The 26,550-nt window shown below is 40.9% G+C and overlaps 2 protein-coding genes across 8 annotated transcripts in view; both read left to right on the forward strand.

Moving 5' to 3' along the window:
• The first annotated feature begins 729 nt into the window (after positions 1-729).
• Positions 730-21,045, forward strand: SPDL1 (spindle apparatus coiled-coil protein 1). Of its 7 annotated transcripts, none has more exons than XM_041398026.1 (13): positions 730-1,131; positions 2,228-2,275; positions 4,002-4,180; positions 6,193-6,369; positions 6,672-6,866; positions 7,164-7,313; positions 7,942-8,040; positions 8,858-8,968; positions 11,422-11,562; positions 13,075-13,184; positions 13,728-13,915; positions 15,043-15,388; positions 20,215-21,045. In XM_041398026.1, the coding sequence occupies exons 3-13, from the start codon at positions 4,022-4,024 to the stop codon at positions 20,360-20,362; spliced, it is 1,824 nt and encodes a 607-aa protein (XP_041253960.1). In that variant the 5' UTR covers positions 730-1,131; positions 2,228-2,275; positions 4,002-4,021; the 3' UTR covers positions 20,363-21,045. The 7 variants fall into 7 exon arrangements, with proteins under 7 accessions (XP_041253960.1, XP_041253961.1, XP_041253963.1 ...); XM_041398027.1 differs by having other exon boundaries at positions 2,232-2,275; XM_041398029.1 differs by having other exon boundaries at positions 730-1,109.
• Positions 21,046-23,662: 2,617 nt separating this feature from the next.
• DOCK2 (dedicator of cytokinesis 2) overlaps positions 23,663-26,550 on the forward strand; it is a 157,534-nt gene continuing 154,646 nt past the window's right edge. Inside the window, exon 1 of the mRNA XM_041397569.1 lies at positions 23,663-23,786. Coding sequence (XP_041253503.1) covers positions 23,750-23,786 — 37 coding nt within the window. The 5' untranslated portion in view covers positions 23,663-23,749. The remainder of the gene's footprint in view (positions 23,787-26,550) is intronic.

Raw genomic sequence — 26,550 nt, forward strand, 5'->3', positions numbered from 1 at the left:
CTTGTGCTTGGATTCCCCAACAGCCATGCTGAAACACTTCTGCTGGTGGATTTTGGTCTTTATTGATATCACTCAGATCTTCGCTGCTTAGGAAACCTGCGAGTAGCGGACACTTCAGCACTCTAAAATCCCTTCCTGGTACGGAAGTGAGGATGAGCTCTAGCAGAAACTAAAGCAAGTTAGACAGAAAACGGAAAGTTATTGACAGCTGTGCTTAACCTGCCGTGCGGCTTGGCCGGCAAAGCTGCACAGAAATGAGGGAGAGGCTCGGCCGAGCAGGCAGCAGGGCACATCCCCTCAGGAGGGGGAGCTGGCAGATCGATGAGAAACACGAGGTGTAACGCAAACAGCGCTTTGACAACTCACGAACAGAAAAGTTATGGAATTCGTAACCAGTGAGAGCCGACGCCTTTGCTGAAATGCATAAATAGCATAAAGCTCTGCTGATCGGTGAGCCAGCCTTTGGCGTGTTACTACCCAGCTCCGACTCCGGGCAAACTCGAATAAAACACAGAAATCGCTCTCCTCGGTGCGCTAATTTGCTCCCGCGGTCGGGACAACGCTGTGGCGTGGTATTTAACACCAATAAGCCGCGCAGCCAGGGCCACCGGAGGCGCTCCGGGAGCCGCGGGCACGACCCGCCCTCACGGGGCCCCCCACAGCCCGCCCTGCGAGGGAGGCGGGAGCGGGCGGGGCGGATCTCGCGAGACTTGGGCGGTGCCGCGGAGCCAGTTTGAACGGCAGCAACGGCGGGTGCCGGCGGTGAGCGGGGGTTGCTCTCTGTGGGGCTGCTGCAGTGCCGGCCGCCGTTCCCTGCAGCTGCTGGGGCCGTTGGCTGCCCCACGGCCCGCGGAGGAGCGAGGCGAGCCCGTTCGGGCCGTACCCGGTGTGGAGGTCAGACCGGGTCTGCAGCGGGTCGGGCCCGGAAGGAGGGGACAGCGGGGACATGGCTCTGGTAGCACACAGCGCTGCCACAGCCGGCTCTGTGCTGGCTGAACGATGAGGCTGTAGTGTGGTATTTGTTGTTCTCTGTGGTACCCACCCTCCCAAGGACCTGTTTGTGGAAGGGGATCAGCTCCGGAAGTCTTTCGGCCCGAGTGTTCACCGTGGTGGGTGCAGATATGGGCTTGTGTGAGTAACTGGCTGGAATGGCCGTGGGAATAGCTGGCCTGAGGGAGGGAAACCACCCTGGTGGTTGTGCTCCTGATCAGAAAAATAAATGCCCAGGTGCTTCGGACAGGCTCGGGGCACGGCCGGCCGTGTGGCCCTGGGGAACAGGAGTTTAACCAGAGAGCTGTGCTGGAGTGGGAGAAGAATGCTGGCCTGCCGGGAGATTGCCTTTTATTTCCTACCTACCCTGTTACTTTTGTTAAGGAGACTTTGAGTGCTTGAATAATCGAAGTGTGCAGTTCTCTGCATAGAATCTCTCATTAAATGTTTGAAGATATTTAGTCAGAAGTGTGTAACTTCTTGTAACTCAGTAGAATAAATGAAGACTGATGTCTGTTATTTCCTCCCTCCTGCCTGCTCACCTTGCTACCCATTCAGTTAATCTTAAAACGTTATTTTCAGAGTAATTTACTTAGCCTCATGTAGAATATTAAGTTGCTGGCAATTATTTCAGTGTACAACTTCTTGAACAAAACTACCTGGATTTGTTTGATTCATCTGGACTTGACAAGGAAAAATTTAGGCTGGCTGTGCTCCAAAAAGCATACTTGCTATTTTCCCTAATAGTCAGCAGGAATGTGTGACTAGGAAAGCTATTTCTCTTTTCCTCTATACCTCAACTGTAAAATTAAGAAAAAACCCATACTTTTTTTTTTCTGTTGCCTAGTAAATAATTTATTAGGAACTCAAAGTTCTTGTATGTGAAACTGGAAGAGAAATGCAAAAGAGATTGAAGAAGTAGGAAAGAGTGGGACAAAAATAAAAAAAATCCCCATTAAAAATTACAGGTGTACCAGAAGAAAGTGACCCTGGCCAAATTGCAGAGCATCCATCCTTTGACAGCATTGCCTGATCTGTTTCTAAACTGTCTGACAGCTGCCTAACTGAGATTTGAATAAGATTTGCATTTGTGTGGGGCTTAGCTTGTGATCTGCATGTTCATGAGGCAGCCAGCAGGGTTAAGCCTGTTCTGAAAAGGGACTGCTCTGAAGGGCTGTGCTGGCAGCTCAGACTCATCCAGCCTAGACAACTGTTGTTTTTGGTTTTTTTTTTTAAGGTAGAGTGGAAGAATAAGGTCAAAAGATACTTCAGTGGGCTTCTGGAGGTGAGTTAAACATGGTATTCATTTGAGTTAGTAAAGTAGGAGCTGCCAAATGGCTGTGTTGCCTCTATACTATTGTCTGATCAGAAAATAAAGCTATTTTTCAAGTTCTGTCTATGGACGTGAACAAGGATTCATTCATCCTCTTTACTATTGGAAATACATGCCAGAAGTTGTTGCCTATGTTCTTGCATTGCTACACCTTGCCTTAAACACGTTTTTATTAAATTGTATGTGGTGTCCCTGTCCTTGCATTAGTGTAATACTGATGATTCTCAATTATTGGCATGCAAAATTCCTGTGTTTCCCTGGCTTATTTTAGTATAAGTGCAAAACTAGTATTTCAGGCATTGCAGTGGTTAGAGGTGAAAACTGAGGTTTCAAAGCCTGGCTGGATAAAGTCTCTTTGTATGTGTTAAACCTGGATAGCAACAAGTGAGGAGAAAATGCAAAAATCAGAATGTGATCGCATCTGCTCTTGTGCCTTGGAAAGGAATTGGCAAATTTTGGCACAATTACTTCTGCATGTTAATTAAATTCTTTTCTATTAGGAGAAGCTGAGTAACTCCATTAGGAGTTATTCATGTTGAATGAAAGCAAAAAATAAGTGAAGGATGGCTATTACAACATTCATAAGAATGATGTATGTGCCAGTAAGAAACGGCAACAAATAAATTGCTTCTGTGAGAGCAAAAAGCAAGAGTCAGGTCTTCAAAACAGAAGTACTTTAATTCTGAAATTTATATAAAAGTTATGGGCCCTGACTTTGGAAAATTAACTGCAATTTTTTTTGGTGTGTTTCTCTCTCTGTTATTTCCTACTTTCTGAGAAAACTTGGCATATGTTGTTCGGAAACCTGAGTTACTTAGCATTTTCTGTCTTAATAGGATTTTTCTTGCAGCAGGCTGATTTAGCAGATTTGGGAGCAAGCAGTCATACAAGCTTATGGTGTTAATTTGACTTGATTTTTTTTTTAAATACTTGGTATGTTGGATTTACTTTAACTAACTTTTTTACAAAATTCACCTTCTGTCTTCTGTTACACTCTACAGTTAGAAAAGGATGAATTTTCTGAAATGTGACTAGGAGATAATTTACCAACAAGTAAACTAAATTTTGAAAGACTCCATTAAGTACTTAAATAAATGCAAAGGCCTGTGTTAAACTCCATATATTTTAACAGGGCTTCTATTTTTGACTCTCCCCTTCCTTGCCTTTTCTCTGTTTCTCTATCCCACGTAATGTTATTAGGAGTACACTGTCCTGCTAAGGCAGCTGCCTACGCCAATCTTAAGTGTGATTTGTGTACACAAGAAATGCTGGACTTCGTGGGGCTTGGTTTATAATACAGAGAAAATAGTGTCAGCCAAGTGCATAGCAGTGTTTTCCTAAGGTTATTTAATTGTCTTGTTCTTGGCAAGAGAGCTCTATCCTAAATTAACTCTGGTTGTGCTGTACAAAGAAACCAGGCTGGGTGCACAGGAGTGCTTTTGCTGCATGTTAGGTATAATCAAAAATAAGGCAGTAACCAAGTTTATGAAGAAATAACTCTTATTTTACTGTTCACAGGTCTGCTTGTGAGCTTTTTTTTTGTCTCTTGTATTGCAAAAATATATGGTTCTGTCCTGGTTAAGAAAGGAAATCCAATAACTTTTTGTTCAGATAACTACTCTTATCTGTAAAATGTGTTTACTGCAATGTATTTTTAAGTAATTGTTTTTCTTTGCAGTTTTAAATAAAAAAAGAAAAATGGAGGCAGAGACCATTTTAAGTCTTAAACAGCAACTCAAGGAAGCAGAGAACGAGCGAAAAAAGGCAGCACAATATGGTTTGCATTTACTGGAGTCCCAAAGTGAGGTTCAAAATCAGCTGGATCAAGCACGCTGCGAATTGACTGAGAAAACTGAGGTGATGACTGCCTTTTCTTCTCAAAGTTCAAAACCTGAACTTCGTTTTTACTGTTTTCTGAAAGGCACAGGTGTTTTACTTGCCTTCTAGCATCTAGATGAATTGTAATAAGCCTCTGAGTAGTTGTAGAGAGGGCTTTTTTCTCAGCTTTAAGACATTGAGCATAATTGTATCTAACTGGGAGAGGGTTTCATAGCTAATTATGCATCAAGTGTTCAGGATCATGTAGGACTAATTGCCTTTAATGTAAAACGAGTGCTAAATGCTAAAGTAAATTTGCTTCAGAGCATGTTTTCCCTCTGTTTAGCAATCCATTTATGTATGCTCTCCCAGTCAGCTTTATATCACTTAAAAAAGCTGTGTGAAGAATGCTAGCAGCAAGACTGTAAAATTGATTTATTCTCTAGTGAAGTTCTCAAATTTTCCAAATACCCAGGGGTTCTGAACTTTTTAGCACATTTCTTTGTAGCTCAGAAAAAGGAGTAGTATAGTGCTGAATTACAGAGGTATCATTTAGCTGACCAGTTCTCTTTTTAGTAATTGCTTGAGAAGATTTCAGTTGGGAAAGTCTCTTCCACTGTTCATAAAGGCTTTAATGGTCATCTTTCTGTTCAGCCAGCTCATGTTTCAGATAAATTATTTATCTTCACTTAGTCTGTTTCTGGTTGTGCATCTATCCCTTCTCCTGGGATAGAGCTGAAAGGTTTGTTTTGTAGCAGCTGTAGGGTTCCTGCTGTTCTGAATGGACAGAATTTTTTATTCTGGTCAGTTCACCATTAGTAAGCTTTGTGTGAGAGGCAGGGCAGGACCATCCTTTCCTGCTGAGCAGCACAGAGGGCAGGTCTGAGCTGTCAAGCTGCTCCCGTGGGTTGTGATCCTGTGTGAGAGGCTGGAGCCACCTTCTGAGCCTGGCTGGGAGCTTGGATTGCGGGGGTGGAGGGTAGGAATTGTGGGCCTTCATACAGTAGAATAACATCTTGTGTGGGAGCTGTGCTTACCCAAGAGCTTCTTTAGAGCTTTTGAGTCTCTGTGGCTCTGCTCTGTGCCTCTGAGGCAAGGCAGTTACTGTGAACACAAGTGTGCGTTCTACCAGCAGGCACAAAAGCCTCTCAGAAAGCTCTGTGTGCTCTTCTGTACCAGTGTGCAGGCAGATTCTTGCTGAGATTTTGCTAGTTTTGGCTCTGGCCAAGCAGTGCACTCCCAAACCTGTCCTGTGGCCAGTCTTTGTCTTTGTGTTAGAGCTCCTGCCCTGTGTGTTTGAGAGCTAAACCTGTCCTTGATAAGCTGTGTCCAGGCCACAGGGGTCACTTCGATACCTGACAGCTTTCAGTTTTTTATTTAATTCTGTTCTGTGTCTCAAGAATTAGGTCATTTTGAAAAGGAAAAAAAAAAATCTGCATGTTTAGATTAATTTGGCGTCCTTATTAACTTTTTTGCTTTCAAGATTCTCTTTTTCTTTTCCTTAATTGCTGGCTGAATGGAAGAGTAAAGTGAAGCCACCCTTTGCAATTAGCAAATATGCAATCAAGCATAGATAACAGCTGTTTAAAAAATTATTCTTCAGTCTGGAGGAGTTGATGGGATTTATTATGAAAAAGACAATTTAGCTGTCTTAAAAAAAACTATTGAACTCAGCTGTTCTGCTTGATGGACTGTAGTAATTTTTAACATAATTGGGTTCTGTAGTGGTAGAAAGGACATAAACTCTGGCTAAATTTATGACACAGAAAAGATACCCACACCTTTCATGCTGCAAAGAAATACAGAGTGTCCATGAAGAAGAGAATATTTCACAGTCAAATTATAAACACAACATTTATAAAGCATAACATTTTAAAGCAGTTATTTTTTATTATTTTTAAAACATGGATATTACAACTTTCTAATTGGCACTCCCAACAAAAGACTAAATGAGCTGCAAGCATCTTGGTTGTGAGCCTGTGATTTTTCATGAATGCTTAGGGAACAGTGTACAATTACATCTAGATTTATTAGTGTGTCATTTCTTTCAGAAATTTGAACAAGAGAAATACACACTTCAGAGAGAAATTGAACTCAAGAATCGAATGTTGGAAAGCTTGAATTTTGAGTGTGATTCCCTTAAGCAACAGCAAAATTTGCAACTGGATAAACAGAAAGAACAGCTTGACAGAGCCTATGGACAAGAAATCAGTGACCTTAAAAATAAGGTTTGCTAACTAATATATAGCTAAAAGGTTGTTAATACTATTTTAGATACTATTTGCTTAACTTATAATTGCACTCTTAACTACCAAAAGAAAAAATAAATAGTTGCCATGTATGCTTGTTTGGTTGGTTTTTAAAAAATATCTGTGTAGTCACTTACGAATTACATTGAATTTCAATGTTTATTTTTAAAAGCTACTCTTGTGTTTCTAAGACATTTTCTGTAACTGGAGCAGTCAGAAGTATTGTGTTTTTCAAGAATTTACCATGAAATGATACTATTTAGTTATCAACTGTTTTTAAGTTGGAGAACCTGAAAGCAGAACTGGATGAAACCCGACTCTCAGAGAAACAGCTGAGACAAAAAGTGGAGCACCAGAAGGAAATAATTGCTGCCAAATCAGAAGAACTGCACATGATGTCTGAGCGTGTCCATGAGACCATGACTTCAGAAATGCTCAACCTGCAGATAGAGCTCACTGAGCTCCAGAGTCAGAAGGTGTGTGAGTAGCACTGCATTTGCAGTGCAGCCTAGTTGGAGATGAAATTCTGCCCTTTTGCTCATTTCATTTTTAGGTGTGTTGTCTGCAGTGCCATGTTAGGATTGACTTTTATTCAGACAATGTGCACAGCAAAAAATGACAGCCTTAATAGCTGGGCTTTAATACCCTCTCCAAGATAGTATTTTGTATTAAAATGAATTGCTACTAACAAATGGCTTTGGTTTACTTAGGCCTGCTTGTCTTCCAATTGTTTTAAGTATTTTTCATTTCATGCTTGTTTTTTGTTTGTTGAGGCCAATGATAAAGAAGAGCTGAATGAGCTGCAGTGCACTAAGGAACAGTTGGAGCTTGTGAACAGCAACTTACGGAACCAGCTGGAGCGGCTGCAGGGGGAGAAAGAAGAGAGGGAAAAAGAAGTTGTCTTTTACTGCAATGCATTAGAGGTATTCTCTTACTTTTACGTCACAGTGGTAGGTAAACCCCAAATTGCACAAGCTGTGCTGCCAGGTTTTTGGTGAAGGAGGAGTTTTGAGGAGTTGTGAGAGAGAGGGGAAAGAGAAGGATAATGGTTGGTCGTGTGTGGTGTTGCCTGGTGGTAAAAGCTCTCTGTTTGCCTTGTTTTGTGGCAGCTGTGAAAGGAGAGCCTTTGCATGGCACTGTTCTGCCTCTTGGGGACCTTCTCACAGGTCACTGGCAGAATTCCTTTTATTTCAAGTTCCTGCTGAATGCCTTGGAGAATCTTGTACTGGGAAGTAGAGCATGTGTCACTGATGAACACAGTTGGGAGTGATCTGAATATCATTAATCTACTTGACAGACATCAAAGCTTACCCTTAAAGGCTTTTAGTTGTGCTCTTGTCTTGAAGAACAAGTGGTATATTAAGTATTTTAGTGAAATTAAATTAATTTGTCTCTTAGTTACTAGTACTGTATGTACAGTTAGGGACTTCAGTACAATAGAATCTCTGCTAAAGTATAGGAAATTAAAAAGAGTTAAAGCTATCTGATTAAATTTGTGTATGCAGTACATCAGATGCTTAAATGACCAATATCCTCTTTGCTTTAATCTAGAAAGCTCATGAGGCTAATCAGGAGCTTCGGGTTCAGCTGGATCATGCAGTGCAACAATCTCTGGACCCTACAAGTACAGGCAATTCTCTCTTTGCTGAGGTACAACTATGCAACAGATGCCTGAGGAGTATTTTCAGTCTTCTTTTTTATTTTGTATTGAAAATGTGGGAGTATCTGCACCTGGTCTGGCCAGCATGTAGCTCTATTCCTCAAATATGACTTCAGTGTTGATCTGACATGTGGAAAACCATTTCATGCTCTCTCTGAAGATAAGGAGTTAGTAAATGTTACAAAATCACTTCAAGTTATCTGACTATCAAGTCCAAAGTTGTGACTGAGGGTTCATCATGGTTCTGTCTGTAGCTCTTGGTTTTAAGTTTTGTTCAGCTGATAAATCCATCTTTAATGTAGAAGGCAGTATGTGAAATATTAACAGTTGCTGCTAAAAGCTGCCTTACACACTTCCTGAAAATGTCTGGATGTTTGAGCTTTTGGGAGGGTTTTGGAATTAGCTTTTGAGGAAGAGTTAAATGCATAGGGAGCCTTATGCTTCATGGCAGCATCCAGGGGATGGGTGAACTTGGGAAACAGTTCAGATTATTTTAAACTGTTCGTTCTGTTGCCAGTGGACAAAACTATTCTACAGCAACACTGAAGTATATGAAATGTTACTTTATTTTGATCTCAAAAGAACAAAAGAAAAATCTGTTGCATTTCACTAATTGAGTTTCAGTGGCACTGTCTACTCACTTCTGTTACAGGGCAAAGACAGTAGCCTGTGTTTTCAAGTGCTGTTGCTGGAAAAAGTGTTTGCAGACTGAACACCAATTGCTAGGCAGCATGTCCTTATCAAACTCATCCAAGTGACAGCAAGTGTTGTGATTTCACAGTAATAATTGTTCACAATGTTCTGTAGGTGGAGGACCGTAGGGCAGAAATGGAACGACAGCTGATCAGTGTGAAAGTAAAATATCAGTCCCTACAAAAACAGCATGCATTCAGTAGAGAACAATTGCAAAGAATGAAGGTAGGATGATTCCTGTAATACTCCAGGGTGTCCTTGGGTTTGATAAGGCACTGCTTTAATGCACAGGCAGGGGATTTGTTATCTTTAAAATATGGTGTAGTAGTCTGGGGGGCGGGAAATGGGAGAAAAAAGAAGTGAGATGATGTTGTGCTTTCTGGGTCCTATGGTCCAACAGCATCCACCTTACAGTGGAGGCACAGTGTTTGCTGACTTTGGCAGTAGTTGTTTAATGGATAAAAGTAAAACACAGCCTCCTGTCAGTCAAACTAGCCTTCAGTTTGTCTTGGTAATTGTTTTTTCTTTTCTTGTCCAGTCCTTGTACTACATGAATGAAATATTTGTACATTACCTGTTGTTGTTAGGAATGAGCATAAAGAAAAAGACACTTTAACCACCATTATTCTGTAGGGGTTTGGGTTTTTCTACCTCTGTGTTTCTTTCTTGTCTTTGTCCATATTTTTTCTTCTTGCTCTTCTCTATTTTTGGTGTAAGAATAAGTCATAACTTCCATAACTCTTTAAGTTAAATAGGATGGGAGCCTGTTGGTTAATATTGCTGAGATCTAGTTAGCAGAAGCTGATTTACAAGACAGTGTCAAGGGGATGCTGCAGAGCTGCCAACTGTTTTCGTGTTGGTCTCAAGATTTTTCCAATGCTAAAGTGGATCCTTTCACTTTGATCAACTGCTTGCTCATGCAGTTTGAGGAGAGTGCTTAAACATAAAGGGTGATTATGATGAATTGCACTGAAAGTTTGTGTTAGCTAGATTTTGTGGAGTAGGTTGAAAATTGTTTAAACAATGGTCTTAAATGAGAAGAAAAACCTTACTGATAGAGCAAAGATTTGAATGAGGGCAGTCATTGGGTAGGATCAGTTCCTTTGGGAATTTTCTCTGTGATATCAGGTAAGTCAGTCATAGTGATTGACTGGTGTAAGAAACAGACCTAATACTCAAAGGACCAAAAATGGAGGCAAGTTGGTATCCCTGTACTAGTACTTAATGTTTTTATTTGAAATACTTCCTATTTTTTTTCTGGTAGTACTGGAGATGGATGAGTAGTTTGTTAGGAACAGCTGCTTTGCTTAAGCTGCTGTCTTAAATCCCTGTGAGCATCCTCTCTGTGTTGTGCTGCACTGAGATGCTGCCAGTTACAGCTCAGTCTGAGTTTAGCTGATCTCTCCACTCAAAGCTGCTTACCCCACAGGAAGGGTAACTGCTGTTACACCTTCAGTTGAAGAATCTCACTTTGTGGTAATTACTGGGAAATCCTGAGGATCTGACTCCTGAACAGAATGTACACAGCACTCCTGGGAAAGCTTTCCCATCTCTAGTGTATTTTTCCTAGTCCAGAGCATCCTTTTCCAGTTTCTTTAAGTTCCTTGTTATGTAGATCAGCTGCAATTTGCAATTTTGACAGTTAACAAGAGGGCTTTTAAGGGAAAAGGGAAAAAGGTTGGGTGTCTGTGCTTGGGAGCTGTGAGGATAGTTTTAGTCAGCCGGTGAGGTGGAGTTTACAATTTTGCCTCCCTTACATCCTGTAGAAGCTCTTGAGAGATGATTGAATCTTTCTTTGGCTCTACTTTGTGCACAGAATCATCCGTACCCTTTAAGTGGCATAAGAGATTCTCTAGAGTAAATGCTCTTCTTGCTTTCCCTCTGTAATCTCATTTTTTCACTTGATCCTTTCCCTGTGATTTCTCCCAGTGTTTCCTTACCCATACTGACTAGACTGATAAAAATGCCTCAGTTTTCATTAACACCTTGTGAAGTCTTTCATTTATTCTGTTTCTTGTTGTTTAAATATCTGATGTATCACCTGTAACCAAATGTATTAAGACCTTTGTACTTCAGTATTATTAACACCAACAGAAATATTGCTGTTAATGTAAGATGTTTATAACTTCTTTATAACGACAGAGGGTGTCCTTTTGTCTCAAAGGAGGTATTCCATTGGAGAAGCAGAAAAAGCTGAAGAAGCAGAAAAAGCTCTTGGGTTAATTTTGTGGAAGGCAAACATGGTGTTACACCTGAAAAGCAGAACTGAAAAAAATGGGGGGTTAAGCTTGTGGGTTTTCCTAAGTGAGTTCTCAAGATGCATTTCAGCACAGACAAATCAGCCTGGACTGAGTGGCTTGGTGCTGATGGTGTGGCTGTGGAATGCTGTGTGTGTCCTTGGCAGAGTGTTTGTGTGCTCCTCAGCCAGCACAGAGATGAGTGGGACACCCCAGGGCTGCACTGCTCACTGAGATCTCAGCTGTCCTCATGCCTTGGGGTGTCTGTGGTGATAATTGCTGGGATTATGTCATGGAGACTGAATTCAAGCATCCAGTGCCCTTCTATATTCAGGTTTAGAATTACAAGGCTAGAGTACCTAACTAGTTTTGTGTAAAAGGCTGGGATTTTCAGTCTCTAATCCCAGTACTTGTTGTAAATAGTTTTTTCCTTTTTTCCAGCTGCAAATGGCTACACTGCTGCAGCTGAAAGGCTCCCAGGCAGAATTTGATCAGCTGGAACGCTTACAGTCCATGTTAGAGCAAAAGAATGGTGAAATAAAAGATCTTCTTATGCAAGTGAAGCAGCTAGAAAAATTTAAGGTATGTGGTTTTTAATTAAGTAGAAAATTGTAATTGGAAGCTAAAACATGAAAACAAGAAGAATTATGAGAACTATCTTAAGTTCATGCTTAGGTTTAAAAAGGTATCCAAAAGCTGATTCATATCTTTATTTGACCTGAATTGCATTTTGCAGCTGGAGAATATTAGACTCCTCAAGTGCAGAGAAGCAGAAAATTATACCCCACCCAACACCTGGGTTGAAGAAACAAGTTTTTGTCCTGTGTGAAGCACCTTCATATCATTTATAGTTCTACCATTTAAATTCAGTTACTTGGTCAAAGCTCACTGAGCTGTGACATCCAATTTTTCTCTGGGAAGGTGTCATTTGGCACTTCTACTGTGTGTGCTTGGGCTTTAGCCTTTAGTTTCTCAGCTCTATTGAACTTCCTGGATATTTATTTTTTGATGTGTCTTAACTTTGCAGCTGAAGCATGCTCTTTTCTAGCAAAACTCATGTGCTTAATTATCCTTGTAAAGCAGTTTTTTCAGTCCTCTTATGCAACTTGAGAACATCCTGTCAGTATTTTGAAAAGTGAGAAACGCACGAGGATTTCTTTGTACACCTGTGTAATGCTACTGATGTTTGTGTGTTTCCAGATTGGAAAACTGGAACCTTTCTTAGTTCTTGCTCGTTTCTGGACTTGTTTGGCCCTTTCTTATCAGAACTTGGGAATGCAAATTAAGGTGTATTGGTTTGTGCAGTAGGACTGTGCTTTCCAGGATAGCCTCTTGTATCCTGTATTTAACCCAATAACCTGGTGTGAAGCTGGGCTTTACCCATTTTAGCCATAATTGAGGAAGCCTGATTTGTTTTACCAGTTTTGTCATGTTTATGCTTGATCTGTACTTAATTTCTGTCTCTGGGCCATAAATAAGTAGTGTTGGGAAACTGAATGATTGATTCCAATAACCACCTGTATCTGTGGGTAGTGACTGACAGAGGCTGGGAGGTCTCTGGGACAGGATTAAATTTCAATACTGCTTGTTTAGAAAAAAATCACCAAACAAAAGCCCTAGTGTCACATGTTACAATATCTTTACTACGAACCAACTTCCTCATCTGAAATACGTAATTGATTTTGAGATTTTGACTGTTGATTAGCATGGCTGATAGTCCTCTGGGGTCCAGCTGCTGAAGCCTAGAAATAAATACTGAGAAAAATTCCCTGTGGGTTAAGTAAAAAGCAAGAAAGTGTTTTCAAGTAAAAAGCAAGCAAGTCTTCTGCAGTGCTGCTTGCAAACCTTCTGGAGTTGAGATACCTCACTTTTTTTCCTTTTTTCAGTGAATGAGAGAGAGCTGTCAGTTTTAGTGCTGTTTGACATTGGTAACAAATGTGAAAGTACTCAGAGCAGCTGAGTTTTATCATCTATGTTTAAATCCCTCTATGATGAGGCTTCACCATCAAATGCATAGAAAATGTTTCCTAAGAACTAAACTAATGTGCTTCTGAAAGGTCACTGCTTGATAAGCTGACACTTGTTCTTTGCCAGAGTTTATATGAGAATATGGAGGAGTCCAGACCCGCTAATGGAGCGAGAGGAAGCGATTCTGAAAATGATTACTATGCAGATTTACTGCAAATTAAACTTGACAAATCCAAGTAAGTGATTGCAGCCTGAAGCCCTGGTTGTGGCTGGGTTATCTTCTAGGTACTTCTTTTTAACCTCCCTTTTTTGCTAGTGTTTGTATGCACTGATTGCATGTGCAGATGGGTTTTGTCGCTGTTGTATATTCTAATGCTGTGGAACCAACTTTGTTATAGAACTGAGAGTTGTTTTTTTGTAGTTTTATTTATGTTTTAAGATAAAACAGCAGAAGTACTGTTTATGATTATTGCTTTCTTCCAGAAATGTTGTTAATACTCCCAGGTACAGGGCACATGAGACCTTGAATAAATTAGAAGTTCATCTCTATGGAAATTGTATGAAAAGTCTTAGTCTTTAGGCTGTGTATGTTTATTCTGTTATAAAAAGTGAGATAACACTCAGAATGTTTTCTAGAACAAAAAAGCTTGATTTTTCCTACTGATTGGTATAAATACCAATTTAAGGTGAAGTTCAATGCTTCGTTTTTGCTTTGATAAAAGAAAAAAACCCAAGCTAATCCAAGTGTGACTGATTTTATAATTTTCCTCCCATCCCAGCAAGGAAACTGAAGCACTGAAAAATGAGCTATCACTGCAGAGAATGAAAGCTCTGTATGAGAGCCAAAGGGTCCTGGAGTTTGAAAGGAAGCTCTTCACAAGTGAGAGGTATTTGCAAGCTTGTCAGAGTGAGAATATGAACCTGCGGGTTATGCTGGATGAGCTGAAAATGAAATATGAACCTGAAGGTAAAAACTTACTTTCTGTTAGGGAAAATATAAATTTCTGATTTTTCTCAGCCTTTAGAAACGTAATGACATTAAACAGGAAAACATTGGTTTAGTTCCAGAATTTATTGCTTAAATAGCTGACTTTCTGAAATAACCTGATCCAAAATCTGCTGAGGTGAAGTAGAAAAGCCCTGCCTTGAATGTGTGAACACTGACGGGAGGAGACTAAAGAATGCAGTTTCACAGTTAAAAATGGCAGTGTTCAGGGGCTTTATAGAGCACAGGTAGATAACCAGACTCAAGTAGGTGGATCAAATCTCAGGTGTTTCCCACAATAGCAGCAGTGTCTTTGTGGTGATGAGAAGCCTCAGCTCTCTGAGTGTAGGAAGCTGATGGGAGCTTTGGAATAGGTGCCAAGCATTTACAGGAAAACAGTTTAGCAGCTCAAGTTAATATGGATTAAATTTTGGCTAGAGTGACCCACCTGACTAACAGCTGATACCTCAGCATGGGCAAAGCAAGGCAGCTGTGGAGAAAGAGGATTCTATTTAAACTGAGAGCAAGTTTATATGAGATATTAGGAAGAAACTTCCCTCTGAGGGTGCTGAGGCCCTGGCACAGGGTGCCCAGAGCAGCTGTGGCTGCTCCAGGATCCCTGGCAGTGTCCCAGGCCGGGCTGGATGGGGCTTGGAGCACCCTGGGATGGTGGGAGGTGTCCCTGCCATGGCAGGGGTGGAATGAGATGAGCTTTAAGGTCCCTTCCAACTTAAACCATTCTGGGATTCCATGAATGGGGAACCAGATAGGAAAGCTGGTTTTGTCCACGCCCAAAGAATTTACCTTTAAAATGTAATTTGTGGAAGCTTACTTCAGCAACCTGTAGTTCAGAACATTTAATTTAAAGCCTTGGTGAAAAGACAGAGGTGGTTGAGGAGAAAGGTGTTGTCTCTTTTTCAAGCTAACTTCTGTTGGTATGATCAGATTATATGAAGAAACATCTTTACGGGTTATAAATTGTCTATTAAGAATTATTCCAAGCTCTTTAGTTGTGTGAAATATTCTTACTTTTATTATGAATATGTTGGGGGACAAGTAATCTCCAGCTTCTCTTTTGTACAAAAAGTATATTCAATTTTTTCCTTTAGAATTACTTAAAGATGCTAAAATTAAAAAGAAGAGGGAGAAAATTCCAGCGAATGCGACTTGTGAATACTTTGACAGCAAAAACACTCCAGTGAAAGAAACTGCTCTCACTCAATTGCCAAGTAAGGAAGGGAAAAAGATGACTACAAAGAACCTGGAGCAAAGTGATGCTTCTCCAAAAAAACAGCCTATCCAAGCATCCCCACTACATACAGCTCTCCAGGCAATACGAAACATTGTTGAACCTGAAAGAGAAAGAAAAAGAGTTAAAATTCAAGATGAGAATCATGTCGCCTGTACTTCACATAGCAGAAGTGGAAACAGTTCCTCGGCTCCAGCTGTCTCCAGGTCAGTCTCAGCTTCTGTCTCTGCTCAAGGCACTCAGCACAGACCTGCATCTCTTTTCTTTCGCTGCATGAACTGTGCTCTCCACTGCTTTATCTATTTCCTCAGTGTTGCATGCAGTGTCATTCCTCAGCTCCGCCTGCCCACGCTCAGCCTCTCACTACCTTTTAGAAGGACTAAAACACTGACTAATAGAAAAGACTTTTGAAGCAGTCTCTGAAATAACTTTCCCATTGCTTGAAGACATTTAGGTGTGCAGGTAACATGACAGCTCACTTGGTTTGCTCCAGCATCAGAAACTGTGTTCTTGGTGCCCTCAAAACTGCCACACTGCTGTGTTACAGCTCCAGGTAATAGAGGCAGCTGAAGTCATGCTCCAGTTTCATACTTATTTTCAGCCCCCAGCAACTTCCAGATTTAGCTAAAACCCTAAAAATTATTTAAGTAATTCTTCACCTTAATTCTGTTAGCTTTCATTGTACATAATAATAGAGAATTAATTGGCTGTGTTGTCAGACAAGTGAAATGCATGGTCTGGTTGCATGGTAGCTGGAAACACAACTGCCACATTAAAATGAAATTTTTCCCCCTAACTGAATTGAAGTTACTTTTTGCTAGGTGGTAAAGTAACTGAGAACAGTCATTATCTCCAGCTTTTTTATCCTGCTGAAAACGATGCTGACTTTGATTTTCTACTTTTTCAACTAATGCTTTTTGTATTCTCTTCATACTCTTTGTAAACACATATTTGAGTGTTTGGGGGTAGAGAAGAAAAGTCTGGGCTAGTCCAGAGGTTTAGGCTTGAAACTTGCTGATATCTGCTAGAAGAAATAGCCAAAGTTAATGGCATTCAGGGTAATTAGATTGATGCTTTGGCTCTTGGATCACTTACTCAAGGTTGCTTGGATGTAATTAACAGATGTAAAGTAGGCAAACACTGCAGTCTTCTTAAACTGTGGAGAGAATATGGCAGAAACAGCAGTTCTAACAGCTGTGTTAAAATGTGGGATTGTTAGTGAGGAGGGAAGATCAGGAAGGTCGGATGTGGATGAAAGTGGAGAGGAAAGATTGGGATAATTTAATGATGGTGTTGGGTTTTGACAATGTCCTCCACACATAAAGGAACAGGCAGAATGTAACCTGATATGAAAAGTTTAACTTCTTCATATTGCTTTGGGAAAAGAAGCTATAATGTCTGCTTACAGGAAACTGTTGGAAATAGTTTATGGGAACTGAAGGGGGAAACCTACTGGAGAGGGGGTGAGGAATGGAAATTATTTATGGAGTTGATGCTGGAAAGCAGAGAGAGTAGAAAAAGTGGAAGAGGAAGGTGAAACCACAGTTCAGAGGGAGGTTTCTAGTATTTTACCCATTGCTGTTGGTTCAAATAAGGAACAAAAGATGGAAAATATTAGAAAAATAAAAACCACAAACACAATTAAGCTGCCAGAAAACTCTATATAAGCTGTTAATCTTTTTTTGGTGATAGTATGAGTCTGTAAAAGGCAAATCCAGGCAGAAAGTTCATGATTGTGTTCATGAACTAGTAAAACTCCAGGTCATGATATTAAGCTAACATTAAGGATTTACTTATCCCTGATCTGCTATGATGTGCTATAAAATAGGAAGTCATGTTGAAGTCTGAGTATTTGAGAAGCTGGATTTCTAAACACTGAAAGAATCTCTGGACTGTTCTGTGATGGATGTGGCTGAACCTTGGGCACAGAAAATAATGGCAAATTGATCAGGAGTGGGGACCTGGAGAAATGGGAGAGTTTGTGGGGGGAAAAAATAAGGGTGGATAATTGTCAGTGTTTCACCTTGTGTTAACTAAAATGTGATGCTGCAGCTGAAAAGGCTGTTGTGGTCTCTGGGGATTGGTTTTGTGCCTGGAATAATTTTTGTGCAGTAATTAGTGGAGCTCTGACATTAGCCCAGGAATTGTGGGAGAACAGAGCTGCTTTAGCTGTGAAAGGGCTGCAAACTGAATTTCTAGAAGGTGGGGTTTGAATTTGTCATCTCAGCCCAGGAGGCAGTGAGGAAGTGGTCTGAGTGATCTGGGTGTGCTTGTGGAGGTGACAAACTGCCTTGTGTGAAGAGACTTCCTTGCTGAGGAGATTTCAGCAGGTACAGTTGGATATTCTCAGCCGGCACCTGAGTGTGCAGGGCGCCTCTGTCCTTCCAGAGGGCTACAGCCAGCACTGGAGTAGCTCATTAGGTGGTGGCACTGATCAGGTTATGGTAGGAGTGTTGAGACTACAGATTTAAATATTCAGGTGGTGATTATAACTTCTCAATGCATACTGAAATTCTGGCAGTGCAAAGGTTTTGTGCCGTGATAGATTTTGTTTGGCCAACTAACTGGTCAATAGAAAGAAACATTTCTCTATTGAAGTGCTTTTCTTCCCTTCTTAAACTGCAACAGCTGACTCTAGCCCTTGCTGCAGTTTATATTGCATTGAGATTTGAGGTTGTTTGCCTGAGTTTGATCTAAAGAGCTTGGATGTCTAAGAGCTTATTTGCTCCCTTAAATTATTTAGTTGGGCAGCATACACCAAATCTATTTCACTTGGGCTTTGTCCAATTGCCCGTGGCCATTTGACTCAGCAAATCTGTGTAAACTAATGATACTCTTTGGGGTTTTTGGCACAGCCCTCAGCCCTGGGAAGTAAAGCTCCACCTGATGCAACAAGTTCATCCTCCTTAAACAGGTAGAAGGAGCCCCAGTTATATGTCAGTTTTGGAGTCTGTAGAGTCAAAGCTTGAATCATGTCATAATTTCACCAGCATTTGCTTGAAGTGTTTAACCATTCTGTTCTTTGTGATCCATTCCCTGTGCTGACACCTGATGAACCAGCACAGGGCTCTAAGGGGTGCTCTCTGAGGGCTGTGGGCTGAACCTCAGCTTGTGCCTGCTGCACATCAGCTGCTCCTCCCTCTCTTGCACAGGACAGATGAGAGCACTGGATGGAAAAAGTTTGTGGGTAAAGATGACAGAGGTCATGGGCAAACCAGACCTGGGGAAGATTAACTCCCTGCCAGTTAAAGACTGTGGGGCAGTGAGAAAGAAATAAATAAATAAAACTGGCCCAGCCCTTCTTCCCAGGCTCAGCTTCACTCCCTCAGTCCTGGCTTCTGTCTCCTCCTCCCCCAGAGGCACGGGGCGAATGTGATTGCCAGAGTTGTTACATTACAGGCTAAGAGAATTATATAATGCCATAAAAGGGCAATATTGTGTATAAATCCACTTGTGCTGCTTGTTGACATAAGTGAATGTGGTTTTTATTTGTTCTTCTGGTTTGAGTTCTTTCTACTTGTTTATAGGGACTCTGTTGGCAATTTTGGCCACTAGAGTAGTGATTTGGGTGGCCTTGGACAGGGGTTGTTTAAGGCAGAAGAGTGGGAGAGACAAATGAAGGGAATCTGTCATAGGAGCAGGTTCCTGGACAGAAACTCTCCATCCCCACTGCAGCTGCTGGGGGAGTGCAAACCACATGATGGTTGCTGAGAACACTTTTTTTTTTTCTTCCCTGAATAATTCCTTGTAGCTGCAACCACATAAGGATTTGTCCAGCTCAAGTGAAGGTGACCATGGACAGAAGGTGCTCAGCCCTCAGAGTTGCAGGTGTGGTCTTAATAAAAAGCACATGGTGGAGCAAACCCTGATCTAGAGGAGGTGCACAGCAGAGCCTGGTTTTCTTCAGCCTGTTGAGATAGTGCTTGTAGGGAATAACATACACAAGGCCTGCAATGCATCATACTTTGACAGCAGTCTGAATCTGTAGCTGAATTCCCCCAAATTTTTTTGTTGCAGCTCCTTTCATAGTTCTCATGCTCAGCTGCACCTTTCTGTGTTGCAAAAAAGTCTCTAACAACGGAGTAGCAGCTATTTGTTTTGGGAAAAACATCACTGTTTTTTTGAAAGCAGCTGTCCATGGTGTGGGTTGCTCCCTGAGGGCTCCTGAGACCGCTAAAAATCCACAAGGTCACCAGAGAATTGCTTTAATGTATGTGCTGATAAACGAGTGTAGAGTTTATTATATAAAGTGTTGTTTAATTTGGAGCTTCATTTTCCATAATTTCTTTCTTTGTGAAAATAATCATGTGCAACAGTCAATGGACTGTGGGTAATTTGGTTGGGTAAAATACCACTATTCATCAATTGTTCTAATGGCATGTTTGCATGTTCATTAAATTAAAACCAAGATTTAGGCATCTGAGCACAATCTGATGTTTTGATTTCAAAATTATCTTTCTAACAGCAATGAGACAGTTTTATTCACAGCAGAATTAAAACCTGTCAGTGGAAAAATGATATCATTTAGAGCCTGAAAATAAATCTTCCCCCAGCTGAAGATAGTCAAGCACTAAGCTGAAGGCCATGGGAGTGCAGAACAAGGATGAAAGGGGCATGTTATTTTAAGGGTAGGTTTTTGGTGGTGTAAAAACAAGAAGCTTGATTTCATCCCATTTGTATGATGTTACTCAGACTTTTCACCTGGAGTTGTGCTTTTGGGGACTCCTTTCTGTGCATGTCACAGTCACTGGTGTTTCTGAAGGCTGGGCTCAGCCACGTCACATATTCAATAACCTTTCTTACCAAACGTTTCAGCAGCTAAAGTGTGGGGGGGAAGCTTTAAGTGATGAAATGTAATTAGGACTGATATAAAAATGCTTTGGTTTAGTCTCATTTTCTTCTTAAACTGTGCTTTCTCTGTATATGGATGGTCTTGTTTGCCAGCTGGCTTGTTGATTTTGCCTAAAATTCTTATTTTAGTCCTGGTTTATATTAACTAAATATGTATTTAGAATGGTTGCTTTGCCTATAGGTTAACAGCTGAATCCAGATTTGAAACTACAGAAGAAGAAAAGAGAGAAACTAAAATCTCAACAGAGAAGAAAACACAGAAGAAAAAATATTCCACATTGTATGTGTCTTCTAAGGCAAGTTCTGAAACTCAGTGTGCTCAGCAGTAAGTCACTTCTGCAGGGAGCCTGGGCACTTTGGGTCCTGCTGCAGCACAGCTGCTGAGTGAGCTCTGTCTCACATCAGTGCACAGGCTGCTAACTTGAATGTTCATCTGCCTGCTGGTATGAAGGTGTGATTGCCTGGCAGAGCTGCACTTTTGATGCTTTCCCTGAGGGCACCTCTTGAGTTCCCTGCCCTTGACCTGAGGTGTGGCCTGTTCTCCACTCTTGGCAGAGTCTCCAAACGTGTTCTTTGCTCCTTCTTTGAAGCACAGGGCTGTTGTGGAGAAGTTCTGGGCTAACAGAGGTTTTATTATATGGTAAGACAGACTAGACAGGGTTGATGGAGAACTCAACTAAGTGATGTGCTCCTAAATTTCTTCCAGTTTCCAGATTCAGAATTCTTAATATTTTTCCTCCTAATATATTATTTTTCAACATTAAGGCTGACCTGTTTGCAAAAGTGCATGTGAGTCAGTCTCACTCCACGTGTTTTGTTGGTCAATGTTTGAAATTCTATGGATTCTTGTATTTGTACTATTAATTAAAATAAAGGTTTATTTCTTTCTTTATAAAATGTAGCCCATATTGTATTTGAGAAGAAACATGTATCCATTTTTAAATGAAGGTGATGTCTTTTGTAGAACTTCTTGTTAAAAAAAAAAAACCTCTCAATAAATGATGAAGTGTAATGCAGGTGCTGTGTGTCATGTTTTTAAGAGACAATTCTCTAACTTCCTGAAGTTCATGAAGAAAAATTCTGAGGAGAGCTTTTAAGCTAGGTATTTGTGTGGAAGTTGGATTACTCCATTTGAGCCATGATACTACAGTTTGAGCTCCCTCTGGTGAATGGATTTGCCAGTTTCTAAGTAAAAGACTCAGTAATTAAGGTGAAAGTTCTTTAAGACTTTTCTAAAATCCACCATGGAAAAGAATACACTGGGGAGCAATCTTGCAATCCCCTGGCTTGTTTACAGGTCTGAGGTGGTGCCTGGGATTTTGTTAACTCTGGTGGTGCATGTGGGTGGCTTTAGCTCATCAGTCACCTCAGCAAAAACTGAGTTCTGATCACAGCAGAAGTGACCAAAAAGGTGGAACTGGCACCTTGAATGACCCAGTCTCTTTCCAGGCAGCTCCATCTCATTATGAGAGCATTTCTGCACAGTTCTGTTTAGGCTGCTGCCTCTGTTGAGCCAAATAATCAGAAATCTGTGTCATGGAATCAGATTGTGTCACTTCACTGATGTAAGGAATTTGTTATGTAGCTGAGTTTTTCAGTCTGTTGTTAATAAAGCTATATAAACAGAATATCTTCTTGTTAACTTTTACTGAGGTATTATTACTGACAGCAAATATATAGCCATGAAAGAGTTCTTGCTCTTCTTGAATTTGATGTGTGAACTTAAATGATGTCACATTGAAGAAATCCTGGCTTTTATGAGAAACAAATCCTTTATCATGCAAATGATGAAAGTTACATTTGTTTGCTGTCACTACTGTGAGACACAAATAGCCTAAAAGAACTGAGGTACATGGTTGTTCTACTTAGAGAAAAACCTGTGGTAAGTGAACATTGGATAATGTGTTTAAATGGCAGTACTGAGCTGTAGATTGTCTATTAAGACAATTAAATGTTATGTTAATTGTGTGTTGTTTGTTATAGTTAACTTTATGTTGAGCTACTTGGCATGTGGCATTGCTAAAATTTTTTCTAGGTTGAAATAACTCATTTATGTGACAAACAAAACTGGGATGTCATTTCAACAAACAAAGGAAACTGATTAAGATTATCTAATTACCCCCAGGGGTTGCTTTACAGCTGTGCTGCTGGAGTAAGGGAGAGCAAGGTAGAACAAGAAAATAAAAACAAGGCAACCTTTAGGCCAAGCAGTGCATGGGAAGAGGGGATTTGCTGCAACAGGGATTGGGAGGAAGATCATTACCACTGGTTAGGAAGTTACTACTCAACCCAGAATAAACTCGAAGAAATAATTCAGCCTCAAGACCTGTTTTTGACAGAATAACAATATAAAGTCCTTTTTCCAGGGACAGAAAAGATTAAGAACTTAGATGAAGCTTTTTGTCTGTAAATGGAAATAATGGCAACTGCTGGGAATGTAGCTGACTTCAGTAAAAATAACAGGACTTGGAGTGTCATTTTAGGGAAGAGTAAGGAGCTGAATCCTTTTCTAAGCTAGTATGGTTAAGATTAGACCAATTCAAGCAAATCTGTGGTAATGGTTAAAGTGATTTTCTTGTGGAAATTTAAATCAGAATTCTACATGCAAGGAGAGAGACTGGCAGTCTGTGCTCCACATGATCGCTAGTTAAAAATGAGAAATAAGATGTTGTGTTATAAAAACCAGAGGAAACGTTTATCAAAAATCAGGAGATGGTTATCAAAACTCAGGAGATGGATGTAGCATGGCAGTGTTAAACAGTTTGGATAAACAATGATTGCTGAATTGCAGTGGAATATCCAGAGGACAGCATTGTCAACTGAATTTGTTGTACTAAGCAGAAGATCAAACAAACAGTAAATCTTGCAAGGATTTCATTTGAGGTTTTTTAACTCTAAACTATGAGTAAAGCGCAGACCTTAGGCTTTAAGGTGACATGGTGCCTTCAATTCAGTTTGCTGTCCTTAATCCATGTTCCAAAAGACTTGGCTTGGTCTTTTGTTCATCCAAGATGTCTTCACCCAAGCTGGCTCCCACAGCAGCCTGTGTGCAAGCACAGGCTGGGAATATACTAAAAATTACTTTTGGCAGTTTTGTATTGACAGTAAGTCTTTAAGAAAGTACTGCTTTGTTTAGAGAAGAGTCTCCTACTTCTTCCTCCAAACATAAAATGATAGAAATTTAAAAGAATGGGTGTGGTTTGAAATGTGGCTTTGTCTTCACTCAGTTTCTTTTTGGAGAGGTGCCATGAAAAGCTCAAATCCAAATGTGAGGGCAGGTTAGAAGAGCAGAGTTTTTAAGATGTAGCATCCTCTGAAGTCAAACCTTTCCAGCCTGGTGCTGCTCTGGTGTCCAGCACTGACCTGAGCCATGGTCAGTGATGGTCACTGCAGGCACCCTGAAGTCCAGGGGTGGTGCCAACTGTCCCCGCTTGGGTTTGGTCCTTTTGTGCTTCTGTGTTCGCTGCTGACACGATGCAAGAGCAACACCCGGGCTGGGATTCCCCTCCCCCATGACACGGACACGGTATCTCGAGTTGAGAAAAGAGGAAGGAAGCTCGGAGAGGCAGCAGATCTCACAGAGCCCTCGCAGCTCGTCCTGGGGCTGGGGAGGCACGGCGCTTCCGGGGCCTGCCCCGGTCACCCCTGAGCTCTGCATCCCCAGGGCCTGGGCTCCTGGGGTGCCCGTCCCTGGCAGCCCCTCCGAGTCACGGGCCATGGCGAGGTGGCACAAGACAGACAAGAGTGGCGTGGGTAAGTAGCTCAGGGAGCTGCCATTCGAGCGTTGTCTTTGTGTCCTCTGAGCAGGATGTGGGCAGGTGTTTTCTCTGGTGTGATGGGCTAGCACCGTCCCCTTCACCAGCGGGGATTAACTGGAAGGATCAACTTTGTACAAAGTTTTGATCTTTCAAACAGAACTAGAAGGACACTAGAGTCAGCTTTCCGCTTTGACAGTAATGTGGCTTTTCCCGCCTTGGTGTGGTAGAAGCAGACTGGATAAATAATGTGCTGTATAATGGGCAGCAGCCAGAAGTTATGGGGAACAAATGTAGGGGAAGGGGAATCCTACAGCTGCTTCTGCAAAACTGTCAGTTATGGTCAGTGCTGCAGAAAAAATCTGTGTCTGACTTGGTAAGTCGTACTTTTTGGAAGGAAAGTAATCTTAAAATTTGTATGAAGGATGGAATTGCTGTTTCAAAAAAGCCTTAAACAAGTAGGAATCAAAGCTAAAGCACTTGAAAGATGCATGCTGCTACTTAGTTATTAACCTTCTAAATGCTTCTAAAAGAAATGCTTTTGTTTTAAGCAAGCCATAGTTTTTTTTATGATATGCATTAAAAACCCAACTGGCTTCATGAAATAAAATGCAACAGCAAGAAATTATCAAGAAAATAGCATGGTGTTCAGTGTCCATGTCCAGCAGTAGCAGAACTGCAAAATGGAAGTAGCCTGTTCTAGTGGCAGTTTACATTACAAAATAAAAGGTGTCAATTTTCTGTTTCAATTTTACAAATAGTAGAAAGCACATAATTTTTGCACTTGTGGTAGACTCTCTATGGTATTTGAAGGGTACAGCAAACCTCACACAATAAAAAACCACCTTGTGAAATAGAGTCTTTCAAAAACTAATGACAGTCCAGCAATGTTTGTTTTTGTGTCCAAAACAGTACAATTTAGAGTGGGTCATGGGGAAGAACTGATGCTGCAGCCCTGCTGCTATTTCCTTTCCCCTCTGTAGCTCCCCTGCTGCTCTCACTGGGAGCAGAGTTGGGTGTAAGAGACAATCTGGGCCGTGTCCTGCAGTGTGGTGAGAGTGCTGCCCCTTGCTGGCCCCAAGTCCATGTTCTGCGTTAAAGAAAGGTTTTCCATTAAACACCTTCTAAGGCTCTTTACATTGCTATGTGAACATCACAGTTGTAGTGGCGTCTGGTTTAGTGTGTCACAAAGCAAAATAAGCAGCAATCAAATGGACTTCCCAACAATATTAGAATAATAATGGAAGTGGGCATATATGTGGCTTATGGTAGGTTTTCTTCAATTAGAGCATTCTGTCTCTGTTTTTGCACAAATGTTAGAAATTAACAGATGACTACAAATTCAACAACCTTTAGCTTATACCCAGAAGTTCCTTTTCTTAGCCAAACTGTTGGCTCACAGTTTATTTTACTTTATCTTGGAAACAAAATGTATTTCATTATATATGCTGGTGAGAAGAAATGGGAGACTCTTGCACCCAGAATAATTAAAACAATCAAACAAACTCAATCATGTTTGGGTCACACTAAGCCACCATCACTGGCTGTCCTGTCCCAGAAACTATATTCTTAGAAATTCATATTCTTTAATTTATATTCTTAGAAATTGTCAGGGAAATAGTGTGATTGCCAAATTTCAAGTAAACGAAACTCATGGAATAGCAAGGCCTGAACAAGGGCTATTGAAAACTATGGGCACAAATGAAGAGGTTTTTGAATTTACAGTCGGTTGTAAGTCTCTTGTGTCTGAGGGAAATAAGAAAAATGGGCAAACTGAGTCTTCTGAGTCATACTGAGTCATAAATGCTGTGATTTTATCTGAGCTTTTGGAATAATTCACACCAGAAGCTTTTTGAACATATAGGCCTATTTTGTCTTCTGTGTTTTTGAAAATCGTTGGGTTTAAGTGATTACAAACCTCACATTGAATTTTCAAGTCTCTTTTTAGAAGCGTGCCTGACATCTTCAGTTTCTGCTGATGAGCAGAGTTTCAGTTTGAGAATATTGGGCCCATCACGCTCTGGATGAGCAGAGTACACTGCAGGGTGGGTCTGGAAGATCTCACCATCCCTTGCTCATGTAAATTGCAGTCTGTTGTGCCCACTTTTGTGTTTTATTGATCTAAAAATGGAGCAGTCCAGGTAGCAGGTACTCAGCTTTGTACTAGGAAAATACAATCCTGATTTTACATATGAAACCTGCTCTTAGTCTTGCAGCATTCCCAGCATAAATTTGTGCTATTCCTATGGACAGGACAGGATGGAATAGTCATGGCAGGCTGGTGGCTTTGGATGGCAGTTTCCTGAGGGAAAGTCTTTGCCATCTGCTCGGAGTTTGAGCAAAGTTACAACCTGGTGAAATATTATGCTGGCATTCTAAACTCAAACTCATGTTGGCATTCTAAACTCAAGGATCAGATTTACTCCTTTTCTGCTTAATCTGAAAATGGATGTTTGTCCTTTAGAAGCAAAATTATGGGGAGGAGTGGGTGACTTCTTTGAGGGTGTGGAAAAGCGTATGTTCAGCCCAAGTACATAGGGCTGAGACAGGCTTGTCTGATTTCTTCTGCTGAAATCCTCTGAAATTATTCTACATCTCTGAAGTCTGAATAGATTGAAGTGTAAGGGAGCAGAGCTTTGTTCAGGGCAGGTTTTCTCCATGAAATGCATCCTCTGAACCCAACAAATTGTTCCAGCTCCTTAGGAAACAGCAAAAGTTGGAGAAATAATGTTTTTATTCATGGTCCTTCATCAAAAGGAAAA

The sequence above is a fragment of the Onychostruthus taczanowskii genome, unplaced genomic scaffold (assembly GCF_017590055.1).
Source record: "Onychostruthus taczanowskii isolate IOZ18803 unplaced genomic scaffold, ASM1759005v1 scaffold14, whole genome shotgun sequence".
Lineage (NCBI taxonomy): Eukaryota > Metazoa > Chordata > Aves > Passeriformes > Passeridae > Onychostruthus > Onychostruthus taczanowskii.